General features: G+C 46.7%; 1 protein-coding gene across 1 annotated transcript; it reads left to right on the forward strand.

Annotated features, from left to right (window-relative positions):
- The first annotated feature begins 960 nt into the window (after positions 1–960).
- LOC308357083 (C-C motif chemokine 2-like) lies at positions 961–2935 on the forward strand. Its single transcript, XM_080826572.1, has 3 exons — positions 961–1101; positions 1846–1963; positions 2380–2935. Exons 1-3 carry the CDS (start codon positions 1026–1028, stop codon positions 2483–2485), a joined length of 300 nt encoding a protein of 99 aa, XP_080682698.1. The 5' UTR covers positions 961–1025; the 3' UTR covers positions 2486–2935.
- The last annotated feature ends 21253 nt before the right edge of the window (positions 2936–24188 follow it).

Genomic DNA, 24188 nt, shown 5'->3' on the forward strand with positions numbered 1-24188 from the left:
TGATCTTATTATGTGCTTTGTAGCCTATGGAACAGGTAGTGGTTTAAAAACCTGCCTGCAAATTCTTGTAGTTCATTGAATTAAGAGATGTGGTCTGTGTTCTCTAACTCTGAACTTGGGAGACTTAAACCATCATGTAAAATATCCACATCCAGCTATGAAGAGGGGCCCCCGGAGAGATGAGGGGGTAGAGAAGATTCCATTGGATTCAACCCTCAGCTGTTTAAGACCTGCCAGCTCAGACACCTGACATTGAGTGAAGACCTTGAGACGACCCCAATCCCAGCCATCACCCAGCTGCAAAGGTGTAAAAACAAAAAACAAAACAAAACAAAAAAACCCCGAGGAAGAACTGCTTTTGCTTATTCAAGAACAAAATCAATAAATTGCTCTTGCTTTCAGTCACTGTTTTCTGATGGGTGGTTAGAGGGCAGTTGATTATGACAACAGGTGCTACAATTTTAGGTATTATTCTAAGAATACTGAAACCTGTTTTTCTGCTAATGTTCTATTATTGTATTTTTTGGATTTTAGAAAAGCCAGCAGGATTTAAAGCAGGAAAGGATCTCTGGAACCAGGTGTCCTAGAGATGCTATCTGAAAAGGAAAATTTGGGGAAATCCCTTACATCTCTTTGATTTGGTAACCCTACTTCCTTTCTTTTTCTACATGAAGTGTTTCATTTCAAAAAAGCAGAACCCTTAGTAAGATTCATAGATCACACGCCGCCTGGGCATAGCCCACACCTTGCATACCAGCCCTGAATTCGGCGGAAGGCAGGCCGACATCAATCATGCCTTCTCTTTCATTTTCCAGCATCTTTCCCAGGGCGGGGCAATGGGTCAGCACATGTACCATCTGTCCTGTGATTCATTCCAAATGAAGTCCTGCCTATCACCCACTCACTTTCTTTCTATTCCTGTCTGCTCCTATAAAAGGAAGGCAGAGCCACCAGAGGAGCAGAGAGGCTGAGACCAGCCCAGAAACCTCCAGCTCTCACGCCCAAGCTCCTTGCTCCCCGCCGACATGAAGGTCTCTGCCACACTTCTCTGCCTGCTGCTCATAGCTGCTGCCTTCTGCCCCCAGGTGCTTGCCCAGCCAGGTAAGCCCCTCTCACTTTCCCTCCGAAGCCCATCACTGCATCTCTGGGTTCTCATGGGCCACCAGAGCAGGAGGACCACCCACAGTCTCCCATTCAGGACTGCTTTCTGACATCAGGAGAATCAGAGAAGGACTGAATAATCAGTGAAACTGATCACTTGGTTGCTCCCGGGAATTCCAGCTGTGGACCCCAAATCCAGTCCTTCCAGGTCTCCAGCTCTACCACCATCCCCTCAGTGCCCCTGCTCCTTGTAGCGTGTTTGGGGGGAACTGGGGTGATCAAAAAGAGGGGGACTCTGGTGGAGGGTGTGCAGGGCATTTCCAGAGGTGGTAGAGGGGAAAGGAGGAGACCCAGAATCTGGACTGTGCTTTGTTCAGTCCAGCATCCAGACACAGGGCTCCGCAGAGGCATCGGGGATCAGGAAAACTCACAACCAGGCCTGGATTGCTCAGAGCCCAGAGGGGGACCCACAGCTGCGGTCTCCCATCCTGAGGAATTGGGCTATCCTATGAGCCCCCCTAACAACACGCAGAGTTGTTGCCACTTCCTCTTCCCCTCTCAGTTGGTGGTGGTATCCTTCCATTTCACGGTCCGTGCCGATGAGACTGAGAGGTTCAGACCAGAGACACAGCCCCTAGAGTGGCCAGGCTCCCTTTCCTTCGACTCTCCTCCTTACCGTTCCCTACCTTACAAATAGGAAGTCCCAGCACACACCCTAAATAACCCTTGTTGTTGTTTCAACAGATGGGATTAATAGCTCAGTCACCTGTTGCTATAGATTTGCCACTAAGCAGATCCGCATCCAGAAGCTGAAGAGCTACAGAAGAATCACCAGCAGCTACTGTCCCCGGGAAGCTGTGATGTGAGTGATGCCATGATCACCCGCACTCAACCCTTGACCTTGAGTTCTGCTCCCAGGCAGTGGATAGAGTTATTATAAGACGAGTTGGAATTTAACCCCCAGATGCTTCGACCAGCTCTAATCCAATCCCAGAAATTTTTTGTGGGAAAGGGAATTGGAGAACATAGACACTTCCCATTCCCAGCTCCCTGTCTAGCTGTTAGTTCAGATGTTGGTTCCTTCATCCAGGAGATGGGCTGGTCCCCCCGCCGCCCCCCCGCCCCCGGCAAGCAAAAGTAGCTGCTTCCCCTGAGTTCCTTCCGTCATCCTCCCGTATCACCCCAGGCTAACGGGACAGGCCAATTTCCCACAGAGTGAGTTACACTCCCAGGTTGAATCTTCAGTGCACTCTGTCTAACTGCCCTCTCTTCCCACAGCTTCAAGACCAAACTGGTCAGGGAGGTCTGTGCCAACCCCAAGCAGAAGTGGGTCCGGGATCTCATGGAGTACCTGGACAAGAAAACCCAAACCCTAAAGCTGTGAACATTCATGCCCATAATGAAGCCAAGTCAGTACCCAGGAAACAATTCATTTATGTTCCTTATCTTTTTCAACATACCTTCTGAGATTGTTCTATTATAATTCTAAGGAATATGAGATTTGTGTAATAATGTGAATCATAGTTTTTCTTAAGTAATTCTTTATGTCTTCTAAGTTGTTAATATTTTAATTTAATGTTCTCTGGAATTGAATGTATTTTAAATGTAAACCCTTGGACCTATCCCATGACTTCAGCCCCCTAAAAACTGCGGGACGCTCCCTTCATCTCTACCTCATTGTAACGTTGTGAAGATCTTTGCACGAATCAAAGCAAATACACATATACTTAATTTTTAAGAGGAGATGTTCCTATGAAACCATAAGATTACTCTAGAAATGAGTATTTTTATATGTACAACTCTTTGAATTTTTACATAAAATATATTTTTGGATAAAACTTGACTTTGATGCCTTTTTAAAGGACAAGATAAAGCTGGTGGGAGTACCAGGGAGAGGAGGGCTGGTTTCAGAAGGTGGGGCTTGTGTTCTGGGGGAATGAGCATAGGATGGGCTTGTTCCCAGGCTGGGCTAACCTGCACAGCAAGGAGGCAGGTTGCTTAGGGCCAGGCTTGGCCAACTCCACAGCTCTAACTGACATCAGCTTCAGCCATTCATTCAAATACCTTCTTCCTTCCCAAAATCATTTCCTTTCTCACCATCCCACATCCTTCCCAAGAGCCTCTCCCCTCAGCTGTTGCATTAGTCTCACAGCTGGCTGGTTTTCTTTCTTCTAACCCTTGAATCTAGAATAATACAAGTATCACCTGCATTGAGGAACCAAGGAGGGACTCAACAGAGGACCTCAGACGTTCCCTTCCACATCTGGGAACCACGTGTCATAGAAAGATCTCTATCTCTATATGTTGAGGAAGAGCAAGGAGGGTCAGCAGGGCATGACAAGGCAACATGCTGAAAAACCCTTGATAACTTCAAGCTGAGCTTCCTGGAGAGAGAGGATTGCTCAAAACTCCCATAGAAATTCCAAGGTGTCAGGAGAAATCGGACACTTTGGTGGCAAGCGGACCATTCATTGGTGACTCGTGGATCCTCAGGCCAGGTCCAACAGCCCTTTCCTCCCCCCCCCACTCCCAATAGTCCTCAACCCCAAACATCTCAAATGCCAGTGGGGAACAACAGTAGACTGACCAGGCATAAGAAGGATACTCTAGTGCAATGAAACACAGCAAGCCCTGTGGTCCAGGCAAATATCAAGCAGTGTCAGGTCGCAGGACGAGCAAGAAGAGATGGCTTCCATGTGCCCAGGGCCTAAAGGAATCTGATTACACTCTCCCTGTCAAGCCTGTCTTTTCATTTTCAAGGAATTCTGAACTCATTGTCCTCATTGGGCCTCTTTGGACACAGAGCGTTAAAGAGAAATTCCAAATCACAACCAGGAACAGAAGCTGATCCATAACTGGACATGGAGTTTAATGGGACTCAAAAATCAGTCTGGGTGTAAAACCAATGTGCCTAGTAAATTAGGGCAAGTTATTTTTCCTGACTGGGCCCCCATCCATGGAGATTTATGGCTCTCATATTGGCATCAACATCTCTTAGACATTAATGAAAATTTAGATTTCCAAGTACCATCACCAAAGATTCTAATACAGAGTGTTGGGTGGACAAAGTGCCCCTTCCAACTTTTTAACTGGTTTCCAGCCCTGTCTCCAGAAGTGTGAAGGGTACACCCTGATGTCCTCTTTCAGATCAGTGCAGTCTCTGGGCCTGACCTGTGCCTCTGGCTTAGACATGAAGAGTGACTTTGGTCTGAACTTTCCCACCTCCTAGACTTGGCTATTGGACATGCACCAGCTTTGAAAGAGCTGAAGTTGTAAATGCCCACCTCATGCTCATGTGCTCTTCAGCATTTTCCAGCCTATCTTGCATTTATTTAGGGCCATATGACTGGATTCTAACCAACCGAGTGAGGACCAAAATGATGTAAGCCATTTCCCCATGACAGCTCATACTTCTGGGCTTCTCTTCCTCTGTCATGCTGACCTTGGAGTCAACATGCTCCAAATTATCTCGGCCTTTGGATGGAGGCAGCCCATGTCCTTAAGCCACTGGAGGAGAGCCACTTGGCCTACCCTACTCTGTGACAGGCAAAAGAAATAATCCTTTGTTATATTAAGCCATGAAGTTGGGAGCTTAGCTTAACCCCAATTAATAGAGGAATTGGTATCATGATCGTGTGTAGCCAATAGAAACCTAAAATGTGTAGCATTGACTTGACATTTGGCAGCAGACAGTGAGGAGACTATCTCGGGTTGAAACGATGGAGAATCTTGTTACAAAGTGTCAGAGCTGTCAGGTCCTCTCTGCTGAAATTACAGCTCCAAGGAGAGAGTTTTTAAAATATGCATTAGTAATGCATTGGTTGATTTTGTTTGCATTGGTCAGGGTGTTGAGAGAAAGAGATGAACTCAAGAAAGCATTGACTTGTTTTAAAGCAACAATGAAACAGAATCTTATATTTTTGGAAAAGCCATCTGTAGTCATTTGTAGGTCCCAAACATTAAGAAAAGGCTTAATTTAAGGAGAAAAAAGTAAAAAGATTTCAGTAACAAAAATCCAGGGAAAAAACCTGAATTGGACGAAGTGACTAAAGGCAAAAATCAGATTGAAGTTGTCACCCTGCCATTTCAAGCCTCATTAAGAGGAAGGAGGAGAGAGGAAAAGGCAGAAAAATCATTTGAGAAAAGTATCCAGAAAGAAATGGGCTGTGACTACTGGCAGATAGATTTGGCTGGGTGGAAAGAGATCAGAAGCCTGCTAAGTTCTCAAGAGAACTAGACTATATTGCCAATAAAACCATGAAAGATCCTGCAGTAAAAACACATAGCCATTGACCATTCAAAAGGAAAACAAACTTCAAGCAAGCCATCTTCCAAGGCTGCAGAGCCCTGTAGGAGAATATGCTCCTTCCATGCCCACCTCAGAGGGGGCCAAGAGAAATAACGTAGAAGGAAGGACCTCACGGAAGCAATCAGGACCCAGGATCAAAAAGACAAAAGAGCCTCCCCAGATTGCAGAATCAAGCCTAACCGAGGGTAAGGGACTTAGACAACATCTGCCTGAAGGACTGCAGGGTCTCTACAGAGCACTGGCCACTGGTGCACCATCTTGCCCTCCACCAAGGAAGGTGTTGGTTGCAAGCACCTGTCCTCCTCAAACTTGATATATTATGTCAGGGGCAAATAACTGGTCTTTAATTCAGAGGTCACTGAACAAAGTAGATCCATGCCCTCACCTGACAGAGAGGACCACGTGCCATCCAGAGATCCTGGGCATTTATTTTGGTGCAATGACTTTATAGGACTTTGGGTTGGTCTCTCTTGGGGATTGGTTGATTGCATTAAGCTACGTTGAGAAGCAGTGAGCGAAGGACAGACTGCACAGAAACTATTAGTTCTTACCAAGTCTTCATGTGTTCCTCTTCATTTCTCAGCCTTCCTTGCACTTGGAGCCACAGGATGACTTAGGACCACAGGATGGAGACACATGTGGTAGAAGTTGCCTCCATGCCTGGTTCTTTAAAGCCCCCTGTACAATCTATCAACCTTCTCTCCCTTGCCTCAGTGAACATGGGGCAATCCAGCTGCTTGTAAATCATAGACAGCATCTGGAACATGAGCGTCCATGTCCCAGATGCTGGCTATCATTTATAAGCAGCTGGATCGCTGAGTTACTCCTTTGAAAAGAGTGCCTTGGGCAAGCTGCCTGACCAATGTCAGGTGGTGAAATGAACAGCAAAGAGATACCTTTTGCAGTGAGATGCTGAGATTTCCGTCCTTGTCGTGGAAGCATAGGCTGGCGTTGCTGTGACCAACTGATGCCCGGAAATACTTTCATCATCCTGTCCCCATTTTCATCATCGTGCAAAGGGCTCAAGTTGGTTGCTCCAGGAGGATTATACAAGATAACGTGATAAGCAGTAAGAAAATTTTTAAAAAGAGAGCTTTGGTTTTTCTCGGGGCAGCTCTGAAAAGCAGGCTTCACTTTTATAAATGACTTCATGAAAGAGAAAGCTGCTTACCTTCCCCTAAGCCTTTGTTGTCTCATCTTTAAAATGAACCTAATTAGAATTCCTACTTTGTAGGTTTGTCGGAATATTTAAATAAGTGAACCCACAGGAAATGAAGCAATGCACTGCTTGTGTACATTGAGTATGTTGGTATCGTTACTGAGAACTTGCTAATTGTCAGACACACGGTTAGAATTTTTTTATTAACATATAAGGTACTAATTGTTTCAGGGGTACAGGTCTGTGAATCATCAGTCTTACACAATTCACAGCGCTCACCATAGCATATACCCTCCCCAGTGTCCATCACCCAGTCACCCCATCCCTCCTACCCCTCCCCTCCAACAGCCCTCAGTTTGCTTCCCGAGATTAAGAGTCTCTTACGGCTTGTCTCCTTCTCTGGTTTCGTCTTGTTTCATTTATCCCTCCCTTCCCCTATGATCCTCTGCCTTGTTTCTCAATTTCCTCACATCAGTGAGAGCATAGGATAATTGTCTTTCTCTGATTGGCTTATTTTGCTCAGCATAATACCCTCTAGCTCAGTCCATGTCATTGCAAATGGCAAGATTTGGGGGGGGGGGTTGATGGCTGCATAGTATTCCATTGTATATATATACACTACATCTTCTTTATCCATTCATCTGTCGATGGACATCTAGGTTCTTTCCATAGTTTGGGTATCATGGATATTGCTGCTATAAACATTGGGGTGCATGTGCCCCTTCGGATCACTACATTTGTATCTTTAGGGTAAATACCCAGTAGTGTGATTGCTGGGTCGTAGGGGAGCTCTAGTTTCAACTTTTTGAGGAACCTCCATACTGTTTTCCAGAGTGGCTGCACCAGTTTGCATTCCCACCAACAGTGTAGGAGGGTTCCTCTTTCTCTGCATCCTCTCCAAAATCTGTTGTTTCCTGACTCATTAATTTTTAGCAATTCTGACTGGTGTAAAGTGGTTTCTCACTGTGGTTTTGATTTGTATTTCCCTGATGCCGAGTGATGTGGAGCACTTTTACACGTGTCTATTGGCCATCTGGATGTCTTCTTTGCAGAAATGTCTGTTCAGACAAATGGTTAGAACTTTTACGGTAACATATACTTGGGGTAATCTTCCTCCCAAAGTAATAAGAAACTGCAGACGCGGTCTTAGTGACCCTTGAGAGAGAGGTAGCGCATCCTACTTGGTTCCATTTTGCACAAGGGAAAAGGGGGTCCAGGGGCTACGATGTGGTAAAAGTTTCACAACACGGGGAGTCACAAGACAGAGGTTCTAGAATCAGGCTCAACCTAAAACACACTATGTTGCCTTAGGGATTATGTCGCTGGTCCCCAGGTCTCTCTATTCCTTTTTTTTTTTTTTTTTTTTTTTTTAGCATCGGGCTAAGTGGCACCTGGGTGACTCAGTTGGTTGAGTGCCCTACTCTTGATTTCAACTCAGGCTGGGATCTCAGGATCCTAGGATCAAGCCCCATATTGGGCTCCACGCTCAGCTCAGTGTGTTTGAGATTCCCTGTGCTCACCCCTCTGCTTCCTCTCTCTCTAAAAATAAATTAAAAACTTTAAAAAATCAGATAGGGTTAGAACAAAGTTAAAATTAATATCTCTTTCAATTCTGTGTATAACTTCACATTATTAGAGGAAATCTAGAACACAGCTGCCAAAAAAAAAAAAAAAAAAAAAAAAGGCCTGATTCCTGGGGTCATTTTTTTCCACTGATCATTCATCCTTCTTTGGAAAACACTCAGAAAGCTAAGATTCTGTTTTCACAATGAGGAACTCATTTCCTTCCCATCACTCAGTCATTCCCCACCAACGCCCCACATATTTCAGACACCAGACCAGAGAAAGTAGGGGATCCAGCCTAGGTCACTTCTGAGTAAGAAGCCACCCCCACTTTTGGAGACAGCCAGGCAGCTGGACGGGGCAGCTACTGAATTTGGACATCTAAGATGTTTATTCCCACTGAGGTATCTGCGGTCCATGTTAAATCCAAAGTCCCAGAAGGAAAACACAAAAATGGAAAGTCACTTGCTGATAAGGCCCTCTAATCACCCAGCAGTTGTGAAATTATATCTACCAAGGAAACATAATTGCTCAACCACAGCAGCCAAAAACCTGGAGACCCCTCATCTCCCACAAGTGCAACCCAGGCATTTCTGGAAACCATCATGAGCAGTGGTGAGAAGAGGGGAATGAGGTCTCAGTAGAATCTCAGGGTGACATGTTTGATTCCGCTCAGGAATGTGGTCTAGGTATTTGTATCATGACTCGTTTCTCCATCCTCTGATGACTTAGGTTTATTATATGTGTCAATCCAAGTGAGATTATGCATGTTGTGGTAGCAAACTATCCTAAATTACCAGTGGCTTAGGACAACAAAGGTTAGTACCAAATATCACTGTACCAAATATCTATCATGTATGGGCTAGAGCTTTAACCTCATAGACTCGGGATTCTTTTTTTTTTTTTTAATTTTTTTTAAAAGATTTTTAGTTATTTGACAGACAGAGATCACAAGTAGGCAGAGAGGCAGGCAGAGAGAGAGAGTTGGGTAAGCAGGCTCACCACTGAGCAGAGAGCCCGGTGCAGGGCTCAATATGGGGCTCTATCCTAGGACTTTGAGATCATGACCTGAGCTGAAGGCAGAGGCTTTAATCCACTGAGCCACCCAGGAGCCTCTAGACTTGGGATTCTTGATTGAGGAGCAGCTGTTCTTGGGAATATCACTGCTTATTGTGATAAAGGAAAAGAATGTTCTTGGGATTTTTGCATGGGCAATTTCAAACTCTGGCTCAGAAATGATGCTTGCCACTTTATCTCCTCACTTACTGGTCAAAACTAGTTAATGGTCCCAATCAACCAAAAGCGACCAAGAAATGAAAGTCTACCAACTATCCAGAAAGCAGAGAATGGAGACTATTTGGTGAACAATACTGGGACTATCACACAGCCACATAGCTCCTCATAGTGACAGAAATAGAAATTATTGCATTGACCAAGATCTTCCCATACCTTTGCTGGTGGGGATGGGTCCCAGCTGGGGACATTGAATTGAAGGCAGAGACACAGGACCTCAGAACAGATGAGTCTACCTGCACCTCTTACATTTCCTTACCATCTCTCAAATATCCTTCCTTTCTTACAAAGTCATGCTTTTAAGTATCTATATATCATTAGTGGCTCATCCTTTCTATTAAGTTCTCCCCCAGATTCAGCTTCTATCCCAACAATCTGCTGCTTTAATGTGGCCAGTAGGAAGTCTTTCACTCATACAGAACTACAGAAGAATCACCAGCAGCAGAAAACTGTGATATAAGTCGAAAAAAACTCACCCTCTCCCAATTCCCAAATTCATCTCCCAGGGGCAGAAGTACAAGGACTGTGTCAAAGTTACTTGGGGCCATGGACTCTGAGAGTTCGACATCTGTAATCCAATCCATGAGTTTCCACAACAGGAAATCTTCACTCCTAGTTCCTTGCCTGGAGACTTGTTCAGTTTATGCTAGTTTCTTTGAGTCATGAGCAAAGATGGTTTTACTGGGCCATCAGGAGGGACAGCTAACCCCTAGTTTCCCCTCCTTCCTCAGTCCCCTTCCTCCTCTCCCATGGCAACCCATTTGCCCCATGGTAGATGGTCCTGGAATTTTTAGAGTTAGATGGACACAACTTTTGAAGAGGATCTGTCTCATTGTTTCCCCTCTCTCCCACCAAACAGGCCAAGGGAAATGGCCCCAGGGAGAAGTGTTTCTAGGATGCCATGAGGTACTTGGCCCAAGACCCCAATCAAAGTCATAAACATTTACCTTCTTGAAACCAAACCAAAGCCTGAGAAATGCTTGACTCATTTTCCCTGGTCTTCCTAAGAGTCATTCTGAGATCATCTCATCACCATTCCAAGAGGAAAAGCTTTTGTTTAATCATTTTAATAAAACACACTGCATTTAAGTTACCGACATCTTAAAACTTCTTTGCCACGGGTATCAGTCATTTTTAAAATATAAAGCTTGGGTCAGGTCCCTTCTGCTCTGTGAGCCCCAACTCAACCCTTGCAAAGTATGAGTAATGTGACTCCTCATCTCCCTACCTCCCTAGAATCTCGTAGAAGTCCTGGCAAGGATCATTCCTATGAAGATGTTTTGTTTTTTTTTCAGAAAATACTGCTCTTATAAACCAAGGATATGATTCATAAAATTAAATGAAAATAAATGTTATTTTAGGAATATATAAGAATAGATCTTTTTCATCGTGGTTCACACTTGTAATGTTTGTGGGGAATCTATATTGAGCTGGTGGGGGTAGAAAGATGGAAGGAGGGGTGAGTGGTATGGTTGTGGGGTGAGCGGAAGGGACTGTGTTCCTGACAAATGGCCTTTGGCCCAACTGGTCTTCAATGAGATTAAGGGTAAATCTGAGAGGAGCAGACACACCTTTTCCATCCTTCTGATTGTGGCCCCCAAGAACAGTTTTCCAGACCCCAAGTACTTGAGCCACTCAACTCAGAAGGACCCTCATCACAAAGCCTTTCTTGGTCAACCTCACGCTTGTTCCAAGCCTCTCCACCAGCCTATTGCTGGAACCTGTGGTGTTCTCCCTACGCCTGACCTTCCGCCCCAATTGCTCTCCAGTCGCAAATACGCAGACAATACAAACATTGGGAAATCAGAGGAAGTCTAGATGGCCCTTGACGAGAGGTTTATAGAGACTAAGGCTTTATAGGCACTGAGAGAGGCTACATCCTGGGACTTCAGCCAGGTTTTGATGGATGGACAAGTGCAGGGGTTTTTTAAAAGGTATTTCTGGCTTGGTAGAAAGGACACAAGTACAGCTTGAGCAAAGGCCTAGAATGTGATGTGTTCATCAAATTGGGTGGAAGCCCATTAGGGAGGTGTTAGGGTCAGGGTCAAGGTGCGGCATTGCGGGAATCTGGGAAGGAAAGCTGAGGTCAATCAGTCTAGGAAGGTGAGGAGTTTGTGCTCCACTCCTATAGTAATAAGTAAGATGAACGTGTCATATCAACACGTCATTTTAATCACCCCCAATTAAGACAGTTTTGAGAATAAAATTAATTAATTTTATAATAAAATCATAATTAATTTTATATAATATATAAATATATAAAATACATTCTGTAATATATAATTAATTAATTAATTTAGATTAATTAATAATTATGCCGGGACAACACATGTAAATTAACACTTTCCCAAAGCATCTGGTCATCCTAGCAGGAAAGGATCACAGGTGCCCTAGTGGTATAACCTCACATGGTCTGAGGCTGCCAGTCTGGAGGCCCGATGGCCCCCTTGCCAGCGTTGCATCCAGCAGGCTCACTGCTTTCCATAGCTCCAAGGGCCACCACTCACACCGAAGCCAACCTTGGATCACTATGTGTAGTGTCTCTCACTATGTTACCTGGGCCTCGACTAACCCCCCTCCATCATTTGAGAATCACTGAGTTTCAGAGAGGGAACTAAGAACTCTGACAAAGGACCTCACAAAATCTGCTCTGAGAGCGCTTTTCTTGGAACACATGACTATCTCCACCCACTGGAGCAGGGAAGGCTGGGCAAAGGTTCTGTATGCACGCTCCCAAGTCGGGCAGGCCGAGGTCCCTGGCACGCCCACCCTCTTTCTGACTGAGCCTTTCTCAGAAGCTTCTCTTTGAGAGCCTCAGGTAGAAGTACAGGTGCCAGGAGCCAGCAGAGACATTCTAGGGAATGGCGCTCATTCAGAAAAATCACTGGAGTTCCTTTCAGGGGCAGCAAGCCTCCCGACCTCTCCTGCTACCTAGCGGACTTCGGCCCCAAAGGCCGATCAGGGAGTCACCTCCCAGCATCAGGAGGCAGACGCCAACAGACCACCAGCAGGGTGACCACATGACAGCTCACTGGGGTCAGCAGCTCTGCCGGTCCCAGACAAGTCTGGAAGAGGGGATCAAGACTGGAGAGCAGATGGGAAGGAAAGTACCTTCCATTTGCAAAAAACTAAATAGAATTTGCTCACATTCCCGATGCCAAACCCTTTATCTGTTCTTTCAAGGAATCCTAAACCTAACTCCCTTTTAAGTGGGCACAGCATCACCTGCCCCTGGAGCACGGAAGTGTGGGCATGAAGTATTGGCGGGGTGCGGGGGGGGGGGGTCTTAAAGCCTTCTGATGGCACACAGATGCCCAACCCAGAACCAGGGATATCATCAAATGGTTTCTCTGGGGAGCAGACCCTTTGATGGCAATTGTCACGCAGAGACTACTGGAGGGTAAAGAAGCAAGACCCAACAGAGAGAATGTGTGTTGTAGAAGTCACAATGCAGGTCTTGGCCAATCCCACAGGAAGCTTTAGAACTGGGCAGGAAGACCCAGGCTTTCATACCCCATATCGATCTGTCATTAGGGGCTAGCTGCTCCCGGAAAAGGTCATGACTCCAGGCAATACAGCCCTCATCAGCCAAGGGCCGTTCGAACAGTTCAGAGCATTTGGCTGCCCACGCACACGCTCAGTAGCTGGGGAAGGAGCACAGCAGTCCTGGGTGGGAGAATCTGGCTGCCCACCAGGGAATCCACCACGCCCCAGCCCTTGTGCTGCGTGCACACCCACTGGGTTATACAATAGGTCCTAGAAAACTCCTCTGGGAATCTGATGAGACTCTTCTTCTCACGAAACTTGTAAGAGGAGGGCTAGTAGGGTGAACGAGGCCCCCTCCTCACTGCCGCAGCTGGTCTCGAGGCTGTAAATAATACTGGGATATTATGATTTATAATAAGACATATATATTTGAGGTTCAACCTTATTTTTGGCACAGACCTCCTAAAACCCTCAGAATTTCCTGTAATGAGAGCGCTAAAGAGGCCTTTTGTTATGTTAATGCGATGGCTTTTGGAAAACACCCAAGAAAGAGCTGGTTGCCAGAAGAGCCAACCATGTGATTAGAGGGTTGGAATTTTCAGTCCCAGACCCCCAACCTCCAAGGAGGAGAGAGGGGCTCTGGAGACTGATGGAGGCATCACCAAGGGCCAGTGGCTTCATCCACAACGGCTATGTAATGAAGCCTCTATAAAACCACAGAAGGACAGGGTTCAGCCAGCTTCTGGTTGTTGAGTCCGTGGAGATTTGGGGAGAGTGGTGCCCTTTGAGACAGCATGGAGCCCCATGCCCTTTCCCCACACCCCACCCTATGGCTCTCTTCCATCTGGCTCTTCCTGAGCGAAATCCTTTTACAATAAACCAGTAATCCCATAAGTAAAAGTGTTTCTCTGAATTCCATGAGCCGCTCTAGCACATTAATCAAACCCGAGGAGGCAGGTCGTGGGAACCTCCACGCTATAGCCAGTCCCTCAGAAGCACAGGTGACAAACCTCATCTTGCCGTAGGCGTGGGCAGTCTCATAAGAATGAGTCCTTGCCCCATGAGGTCTGATGCTATCTCCATGGAGATCGCGTCAGAAGTGAGTTGAATTGTAGAACACCCAGCACGTGTCAGAGAACCGCTTGGAACTCGCACACACATACACACCGAAACTAAGATCAGAATCGTAGCAGATGACATGGGCTCTGGGACCCGAGGCCTCTCCTACCCTGCGTGGCCTGAAGGATTTTGCTTCTGTCCTTGGGACTTGTTTTTTCCATCTGAAAAGGAGAGGGTGGAAGATAGCTTGTTCTGAGGTCCTACTCAGTTCTTCTAGTTGTGTGGTCTCAGGGGAAATTGGAGTCAGAGCCCTAAAACAAAGGTGGGAGCCTGGATTCGCGGGGGACAAAACCCACCTAATTATTCTTGCTCCTTAGGGACCAGGTAGGGAGCCAGGGGCTCTGTTTCCAAAGGGGACAGAGGACTCATCTCCCACCGGAGTCACTCCCGATCACCGACTTCCATCTGTCCACGCCCCAGCAGCAATGCAAATGACACCTGCCTTAGGTGAGTCCTGGCTGGGAGGTCACTGAGAGAGAACACAGAAGGAAGCCAGACAGTGCCTCCTTGCAGAAAGCAGCTGAACCAGACGGAACAGCTGCCGACCCCAGATGGTCGGAGAGATGGGGTTAACATTTCACGCAGAAGCTCCCCGGACAGCAGAGAGCTCAAGTCTGGGGGCGGGTGCCGCAAAATAAAAACAACAGCCTGCCTGGCTTGTGTCACTGACTACTCACCCAGCTCTGAGGCTGGGCATCACTCCGTCCCCAGACTCCTGTAGGACCAACCCCCCCCCCCCAACCTGGCATTGCTCCTGGTTCCTTTTCTAAAACACAGGTATTCCTGGAAAACGGCGCCCACGGCAACACATCTGATTTGAAACCCTGAGTCATGTTTGGGGAGGAATATGAGAATTCCATTGTCTTACACTTTGAGCCCCTTCCCAGCAACTTCTTCTGAGGTCCCTAAAAGTCATGACTGATACACTTATCAGGAACTTCCTTGGGGCCCCTGGGTGGATCAGTGGGTTAAGCACCGGACTCTTGATTTCGACTCAGGTCATGATCTCAGGGTCCTAGAATGGAGCCCCGCCTCTGGCTCCACACTCAGCGGACAGCCGGCTGAGATTCTCTTTCCTCTCCCTCTGCCCCGCCTCGCTCTGTCTCTCTATCTCTCTCTCAATTAAATAAATAAATCTTAAAACAAAAGAAAAACTTACTCTCCCTCGTCGCCTACAAGACTGTAGAAAACCATCCTCGTGGACCAGGGGGGACCACAGCCCAGCCTGGCTTCTCCGAGCGGAGGATTGGCTCCCTCTAGTGGACGGTGGGTGCAGGGGCGGGGAATCGGGGATGACAGAAGTCCCTCTTCAGAACACATTTCAGGCATCAATCCATTTAACCCTCCCAACTTGTTAATTCCATGTCCAGAAGGGGAAACTGAGCTCCAGCTCCTTGCTTCGCATCCTTTCCTACATCCCATGGTTGATGAGCACAGGCTTTCATCTAGTAGACAACAGTAGGCATTTCCCTTGGTCCCAAGACAGGAGTGTTCTGGGCCTTTACCTCGTGGACACTCCTAGAGGGAAGGAGCTGCCTAATTTGAAGACCAAAGCCCTTGACCTATTGATGTGACATCCACAAGAGGTGTCCAGTCCCCTTGGGCAGAGCCCCTGTGCCATTCCCACATCCATGTATCTTTCATAGATCCTCAACAAAGACTGTCTGCTGGGGCAGAGGGACCCTAGTCAAAAGCAGGGCTGAGCACAAAATGCGGGGGCATCTGGACAAATGTCCCTAAAATGCGTCCAAGCCAGTGTTTGCTGCAGTGGTCCATTCCCCGGGAGCACACGATTTCCCCAGTCTGCAGCAACTGTCCACTAGAGGGAACTTATCTTCGGCACCTAGAAAGCACGTGGAGCCTGTCTGCACAGCGAGTCCTTGACTATGGCCTCCTAAACCCTGTCTTGATGTGTGTTCGGGGGAAGAAGAGTTTAACTGGATCAGTGCCTCTCGTGCCTGGCTGTTCGCCGGAGCTCTGGCTGTGAGGGGCAGGGGTCTCCAAGGGACAGGGGCCTCCAACTTCAGCATCATGCAGACCACTCCATTTGCCCTGGCTGACAGCTTGGGAATCCCCCTGCAGTCTCACTTGGGGAAATGCTTTGTCAACTACAAGGAACTTGGAAAACCACAGCACTCTGAAATCTTTATCTGCCACCCAGGTTGATAGCCTCTGATGCTGAGATCCAAGACCCTTATAACTAGGATTCCAGAAATCCTCCATCCAGCCTAAGTTCTAACTTGTCACTGCCCTGGGTTCTAGCAAAGCCGGCCGGGTTTGTCTCACACCTCTGCTTGGCACATCCAGGCACAGCGCTGAGCCCCTGGCAGGAGCGGCTCCCCTCTCTTGTGACCACTTTCCCTTCTTCCTCTTTTCTGGAGCACAGGCTTTTTGGTGAAGAGGAAGTGGAACCCTGAAGATGAGCCAACACCAAACATCTCCCGGTCTCAGATTGGGGCTGACTACACTCCCCCTTTTTATCACCCATCCCTGCCCAGCACTGGGTGGAAAATGTGTGTCTTAGTCCCAGCCCACTGCTTCCCTTTCTTACATGCTGAAGGCCATCCTGGGGCCCAGTGCCTACTCTGCGATTTCAGATCTCATTTCATCATTCCATGACGGTGACCCTGCCAAGGGAAAGGCTTCCCCTGCCTCCCCCTAACTCTCCACTTGCTTGTAGAATAATGGATTGCAACTCTATAAAAATTGGGCAGAGCCCCCAGGGGAGCAGAAAGGTTGAGACAAACCCAGACACCTTCGTGGGTTTAGGAAATGGGGACCATGCTCTGATGAGTGTCCTTTTGATGTGGCCAGTCTCTACACGGGTGCAAGAGAGGCAGGGCTTGTCCAACACCCAGCGCCAGCTAGCACCCATTCCTTGCCTCGGCTGCCTGTCACTTCTCCCTCCTACCAACCAGAGGCTCCCATTCGACTGCCTGCAATAGCCTTAGGAATGTGCTTCTTACCTCTAGTTGTCCCACCCATCTATCTTCAGCCCCTGGGAAATGCTGATCCTCTGTGAACTGAGATCTCAGAGGAAGGCTAGGGGACGCTACATGTAATGAACAAGGGACACTTTTCACTGAAAAAGGCATAAGAGGATCTGTCTTAAGGAGGGATGAGGTGAGAGGAGAATGTGCTTCAGCATTGGCTTGGGATGGCCAATGAGAAGAGGAGGGGAGAAACAGAACTTGACTGGGATTTGGTCCAGGATTGGAGAAAGCCCTAGAAAGTCTAGGATGCAAGCTTGGAGTCTTGTTTTAGAGGATCTTAGAGGAAAGTCAAGATGGACAGTTTGGGTGCAGTTCCGCGGGTGAGAGGAAGACACTGAAGGTGTTTGACCCACAGGGAAGGGAAGTGCCCTTCTCAGAAGTGTATCTGAGCAAGAGAAAGCGGGGGCAGCTGCAGGCAGAAGGGGGTATGGAAGGGAGGGTCCAAGTGTGGGTCTCGGTCATGATTCAGGCAAGAAGTAATGGGGAGGGTGGAAGAGAGGAGACAGTTTCAGGAAGGATGGACTAAGCTAAGACTTACTGAAGATACTCAGTAGGGGACATAGAGGGAAGGCCAGAGACTCAGGTATCCAGCCCCCCACTATCATAAAGTGGCCTTTAGGAAGATACTCTGCCATCACTATTCAGAAAACCCCAACTACAGAGGTTCAGGGACATTTCAGGGACAGCGTCTGCCCTTCTTGGGGGGCTCACTAAGATTCCACCCTAGTACATCAACTTTGCCAGCTCCTCTTTCCAAAATGGGACCGACTTGTGTGGAAACGAGGCCCCTCCCCAAAGGTAGAGGCCAACTAGCCAGACTCATGCCTGCCAGTCTCGGGGAAAGATGGCTGCCATGGATAATGGCACACTTAGCAGCCTGGGGCACTGGGAAAGTCCCAGCCTGGGCCGCAGGAGACATCGGTGCTGATTACAGAAGCAGCCCAGACTCCCCCATGCGCTGAAGCCTGTCTAGGTCCCCTTCGTTCAGGTTTTCCCACTGTTGCCCTGGGGAGCTGCAGCAGAGGCTGGTCTGGGACTGAACCCATTCCTAATTCAGCCGTCGCCAGCCCCGACAGAGTTTTTATCAAAGCCCCCCCCAAAGACATCCAAAGTCCTGGGAGCACTCAGCAACCAGATTAACTTCTTTCATCCTCCTGCCGAGTCCCATGGCTCTGCGTGCCTGCTGCCACCAGGACCTCATCAGGAGAGACTGGAGGCTCCAGCAAAGTGTAGAAGCACACAGTGGTTCGGAGTACAAATGACGACGACGTCACCACGTGTACTGATACTCAGAAATCACTCTGGCCTGGGGCAGAAGGGAGGGCACTGTAAGGGTAGGGAAGGGTGAGGTGGGCTTCATGTGCATGAGTGCAGATAGAATTCACTTGCACCTGGTCTTATTCTGAGATACTGGGTCAGGACGTTGGCCTTTTGGAAATGTGCCTCATTCGGGTTTTCCCGTTGTTTCCCTGGGGAGCCGTGGCACAGGCTGGTTTGGGACCGGGCACCGGAGGCTCCCTGAGATGCCTTCGTGCTCTCACCTTTCGGTCTTGCCTGCTCTGTGTCGAAATTGCACGGTAGTCTTTGCAATGACCTGTCTGACTCACCCATTCACCACTGGTCATCGTCACTCCTGACTCATCACGGACTAGCTTTGTAACCTGCCAAGAAGCACCTCACCTTTTTCTTTTAACGTTTCTCCCCATTGTTGCTATGATGTTGTGATCTCTGGATAAATCTGGGGGAAAGCTATAAAAGGTAGCCAGGACCTTTAATTCCAGGATATTCCTCCACCTGACCTTGAACTTGACGTTCCCTGGGAGGCATTTACAAAGGTGGAGATGAGTTTCCACTGCAGGAGACTCCTTTCCTATGCTCATCTATCCCTGCCCATGACTGACCTATTGTCAAGACCGCAGTCTCATCGTCCAGCTCCTAGAGGAAAGCATGCCATTGTGCTGGCTTCAGCTAACTACAAAGTAAGAGGACAGAGAGGGAGGGGGCAGGGTAACCACCTCCCTGGGGACAGGGCAGCAGCAGAAACTTGGACAATCCTGAGTTTCGTTTTAGCTTTTTACACTAAGATTTCCCAAATCCAATTTAAAACCAAAACCAAAACCAAAGGAGGAAAATTGTGAAATCGAGGGAATTTGCTGGCTGCAGCCTTTGATCTCCCTGTAGAACTTGGCCGTGGTGCCTCCCGGTGTCTCTTCTCCCTGGGGATCTGTCTCCCAGTCAAAGCATTTTGTGCCTCTGGTTCATTCGGGGACCCAGGGCCCCCACTCTTCCCTATATCCAGGAGACTTGTTATTCCCTCAGGGACAGCACAGGTCTTGCTGGGGGTCCACCTCTGTCCCCTATCCTCATCGGGAAACATGAAAACAGCTGAGGGAACATTTTGGTCTGGTAGCTCACTCCAGGGTCCCCTCCTCTGATCACTGCACCCACTTGTTATGAACGTGCAAAACAGCTAAATTATTAAATACCTACCATATGTCAACAACCCACTATTCGATGCCCTTTCCCTGGGTCAACTTGTTTTACTCCCACTCATTGCATTGATAAGGAAACAGACACAGAGGTGGAAATAAACATCCAAAACCTGGCAGTCTGGTTCCAGAGTTCATTACTGTGACCACCATCCTGCCAGTCCTAGAGCCAAGCAGCAAGGAACTCATTATCCAGTCGATTCCTGGATGTCCGAGTCTCAGACTGGGCCCATTGAAAGAAGATAATCATGGAAGAATAAAATAGAGAGGAGCGTAGTTATCTCCTGGACTAGAAATGGACCACATGTCCCCAAGCTGGGGTCATCCCTAATTCTGTGGCCAGGGAGGACTTCCATAAAGACTCACATCGCTATTCTCACAGAGCAAGGGGAGGTCTCACTGCGTTTCCAACTACACTCTCAGGTTGACACTTGCACTGAGACCACTGACCCTCCCTGGTCTTGTCATCCCTTCATTGTATAGGTGAGGAAAGGTGGACCTCACCGCATCTAGTCTGGTCACATAGCTCTTTGGGAGACAGGCCAGGGTTAGGCTTGCATTTCCACAAACTCACTTGTCATCCTCATAATGGACTTCTGTGGCCGTCTCTCATTCTTCGCTTTTGTACCAAACCAAGTCTTTGGAGACTGAATACAGCTGGGACTTTTCAGTGGAGCGGTGGCCTTGCGCCTTCTGTGTGGGTCTGTGCTGTGTGATGCAATCCGCGGGGACAGTCCCAGAAGCATAAAAAAAAAAAAGAAAAGCTGCCATCCTGAAGGCCTCAAGTTCTGTTTTCTTTGAAAAGGAAATCCTGAGGTCAGGGGATACGTATCCTGTTCTGTGACTGCTGTGTCATTGAGAGGTGATGCCGTGTTCTCGGCGCATGGAATACAAAAAAGGTAAGAGTACCATGCCTCGTATAAAGAAATAAGAAAAAGAACTGAACTCCTGAACTAAAGAGACAATCAGAGAATTCACGAGGTTAGAAACGAGTCACTGAGCGCACCCAGAAACATACCAACCAGCAATAAACATTTGAAGAGGCGGGTACTACAATGGCCTCCCTTCACTTCCTTCTTAATGAGGTCATACGTCCCTACCATGAAGTTCAATGAAGTTAAGTCAATTTTGTATATGCAGACACTTTACATATCCACCCCCAGGTCAACATTTGTAGAACTTGTCCAAACCCCAGAGTCTTCCTCGTGCCCTCTTGCCCTGCCAGTTGATATCCAGTTGGTACTAGAAGGGAACCTCTAGGCTGAATCCTATCCCTGTAGGTTAGTTTTGCTTGTACTTAAGATAATAATTTACTAACAAAGCATCAGACATTGTTAAAGGATAATGTATTGCTTTTCTATTCTTGTCATAATCAATCAGCACAAAGGTCATGACTTAAGCAACATAAAATTATTATCTTACATGGCTAGAGGTCAGAGGTCACCCATGGATCTCATCCCGCCAAATCAAGCTATGCTGCTTTCCAGAAGCTCTAGAGGAAGACCAGTTTTCCCGATCATTTGGGTGATTGGCAGAACTCAGTTCCTTTGGGTCATGGGACTGAGGTCCTTTTTTTCTGATGGCTGTCCGATAAGGGTTGTTCCCAGCTTTTAGAAGCTCCGATAATCCTTGGCTCAGAGCCCACTTCCTCCATCTTCAAAGCCAGCAGTGTGGGCCAAGTCCCCCTCAGTATGAATCTCTTCTTCCTTTTCCTGTCACTGAAGCAGCAGGAAAGGATGTCCACACTTTTAAGGACTCTTGTGAGTAGATCTAGTCCAGCTGGAAAATTCAGGGTACTTTCCCACCTCCCAGGTCCGCACCCTGACTCACATCTGCAAAGACCCCCTTGCCAAGTAAGGTGACATAATCCCAGGATCCAGGGATTAGGAGTGGAGAATGGGGGTGGAGGGCAGTGCCCATTATTCTGCTTATTACAAATAATAAATGTTGTCCAGGGTAAAACTTTCTAGAAGGTGATATGGCAATATGCAAAGCTTCAGCATTTCATACCTTATGATATATTAATTCTACAGATACAGAAATAAAGATGTGGGTCAAGATTTTTAAACTGTCTTTTTCATCATAATTTAATTAAAATTATTTTAAAAGCAAGAGCAAATAATATATACATGTACCCAACTATAATGAAATGCTTTACTGCGTATATATCACACACACATACATAACACCAGTATGAAGCCTTTAAAAGTTAAACAACTGAAGGATATTTAATGACTTGGAAGAATATATGACCAATTTTAAGTGAAAAGGAGACATATTACATTATGTCTGTATATGCGTGCATGGAAAAGTGGATAGATGGGTGTATGGTATATGTGAATATATGTATGTATATATTATATATATAATATGTATACATAGACGTATATAATATGCATATAAATATGTATATACGTATGTATATATACCCACAGTGGAAGGAAGAAAGGAATAAAATGAGCAAGTTCAATCTTAATATTTATTATTATTTTTTTCAATCTTAGCATTTAAAACACAAAGTGGGGGATGCCTGGGTGGCTCAGTCAGTTAAGAGTGGGTGGGACTCTTGGCTTTGGTTCAGGTCATGATCTCAGTCAGGGTCATGGGATCAAGCCCAGAGTCACATGGGACTCTATGCACAGCCGGGAGTCTCCTCGAGATTCTTTCCCTCTGTCCCTCACCCATGTGTACACACACACACACTCTCTCTCTCTCAAATAAATAAATAAATCTTAAAAAGAAAGAAAGGAAGAAAGAAAGAAAGAAAGGAAGAAAGAAAGAAAACCCACACTAGGGTGACCAACTGTCCCTCCTGAGAGGGCACTGAGGGATTTCTAGGGACACTGGACTTGCAGTGCTAGAAAAGAGAAATTCCAGGCCTGGTTTGGTCGATCAGGTTTGACCAGGAGAAGCTGGTCACCCTAAACGCAGACACCATCCATCCTCTCTTTTAGGCACTTCAGTTTCTTTTTTTATGTTTCCTACGAAGAATGGGAAACCATTGAAAACCATGAAAAGTCATTTGGCGTCTTCTTCTGAGTTGGGGAAGATGTCAGAGTCTGGGCCTGGGAAACATTCCAGAAGTCGTTCTTAGACAAGTCTTGGCAAGGCTGGAGATGAGAGAAGGAAGTGTGCCCCGCGAACATCAGACCCGAGACTTGCCAGGGCAGGAAGGTCCGTATTTCCAAGGATGGCCGGAGTCCCAGGTAAGCAAACCACAGTTTCATCAGAGCCCTGCCATTCTGGAGGGTGAGAGCAACTTCAGAGACCAGGGTGGGAAAAACAATTGAATTAAACCCCACAAAGCCAAACCTGAACACTTGGGAGCTGTAAGTTGTGAGAACAATCTCTCACTGACGATCCCTAGCGTGGAGGGAAGCCAGCCCCGCCGCTGCTGACAGGCATGAGCGGGTGTACTTCCCCTGGCGCCAGGACTGCCCACTGCCTCCCACCTGTGCTGGCGGATGCCTTAAGGAGGATGCTTCACATCTGCACGTGTACAATTCACACATTTGTGTAGCGGAATACAGTTGTGTGTATTATACTGATCTGAAGTTGCTACAGTGGACTTAAATGCTCTGCATTCTTACCTTTAAAAAATAAAGACCAAAAATAAATACATAAACAAATAAAATTAAATTAAATTAAAACCAGTAGTTTTTTTTTTAAAGATTTTATTTATTTATTTGACAGAGAAAGATCACAAGTAGGCAGAGAGGCAGCCAGAGAGAGAGAGAGAGAAACAGGCTCCCTGCTGAGCAAAGAGCCCGATGTGGCACCATCTCAGGACCCTGAGATCATGACCCGAGCCGAAGGCAGTGGCTTAACCCACTGAGCCACCCAGGTGCCCCAAAACCAGTAGTTATTTTTGACATAACAATCATAAAGCCTGTTCGGTCCAGAACGTTATTGATTATAGTATATAGTCTTAAAGACTTCTTTTTTTTTTAAGATTTTATTTATTTATTTGACAGAGAGATCACAAGTAGTCAGAGAGGCAGGCAGAGAGAGAGAGAGGAGGAAGCAAGCTCTCGCCGAGCAGAGAGCCCAATGCAGGACTCAATCCCAGGACTCTGAGATCATGACCTGAGCCGAAGGCACAGGCTTAACCCACTGAGCCACCCAAGTGCCCCAAAACCAGTAGTTATTTTTGACATAACAATCATAAAGCCTGTTTGGTCCAGAACGTTATTGTTTATAGTATATAGTCTTAAATTAGGTAGACTACATGGTCCCACTTTTTTTTTTTTTAAATGCTGCTATAAACAAAATAGTGACTATTTTGTATGTGACCTGGACCATTTTATAGCACAGTGACTCCTTCCCATTCCTCGATGATTACTAACGTAGCAGTTCTTGGGCTTTATAAATTTAATTATGATCTTCATAAATAATGAAATCAAAATATTGCCCTAAGGTCCTGTTAGCACCTGTATCCATTAAGGGCTTTGTAATAAGTTCCCACTTTATAGAGTTGATGTGGATAATGTGGTAAGGTCCTCATTAGTAAGTTCCCTGACATTTATATAAAAGTCAGTGATGGAGGGGGACAAAAATAATACATCAGGCTTAATTTAGAATGTTAGGAGGTGCACTAAAGATGATGGGACCCACCAATCTGCCTCAGGTTAAAACAACAAAAAAAAAATTTTTAAAGAATGGACTATTTTGACTGT

The sequence above is a fragment of the Martes martes genome (assembly GCF_963455335.1).
Source record: "Martes martes genome assembly, chromosome: 16".
NCBI lineage: Eukaryota > Metazoa > Chordata > Mammalia > Carnivora > Mustelidae > Martes > Martes martes.

Coding starts and splice junctions, on each gene's coding strand:
- LOC308357083 (XM_080826572.1), top strand. CDS start 1,026: ATGAAGGTCTCTGCCACACTTCTCTGCCTGCTGCTCATAGCTGCTGCC. Junction 1,102..1,845: donor CCAGGTGCTTGCCCAGCCAG/GTAAGCCCCTCT, acceptor TTGTTTCAACAG/ATGGGATTAATAGCTCAGTC. Junction 1,964..2,379: donor TGTCCCCGGGAAGCTGTGAT/GTGAGTGATGCC, acceptor CTCTTCCCACAG/CTTCAAGACCAAACTGGTCA.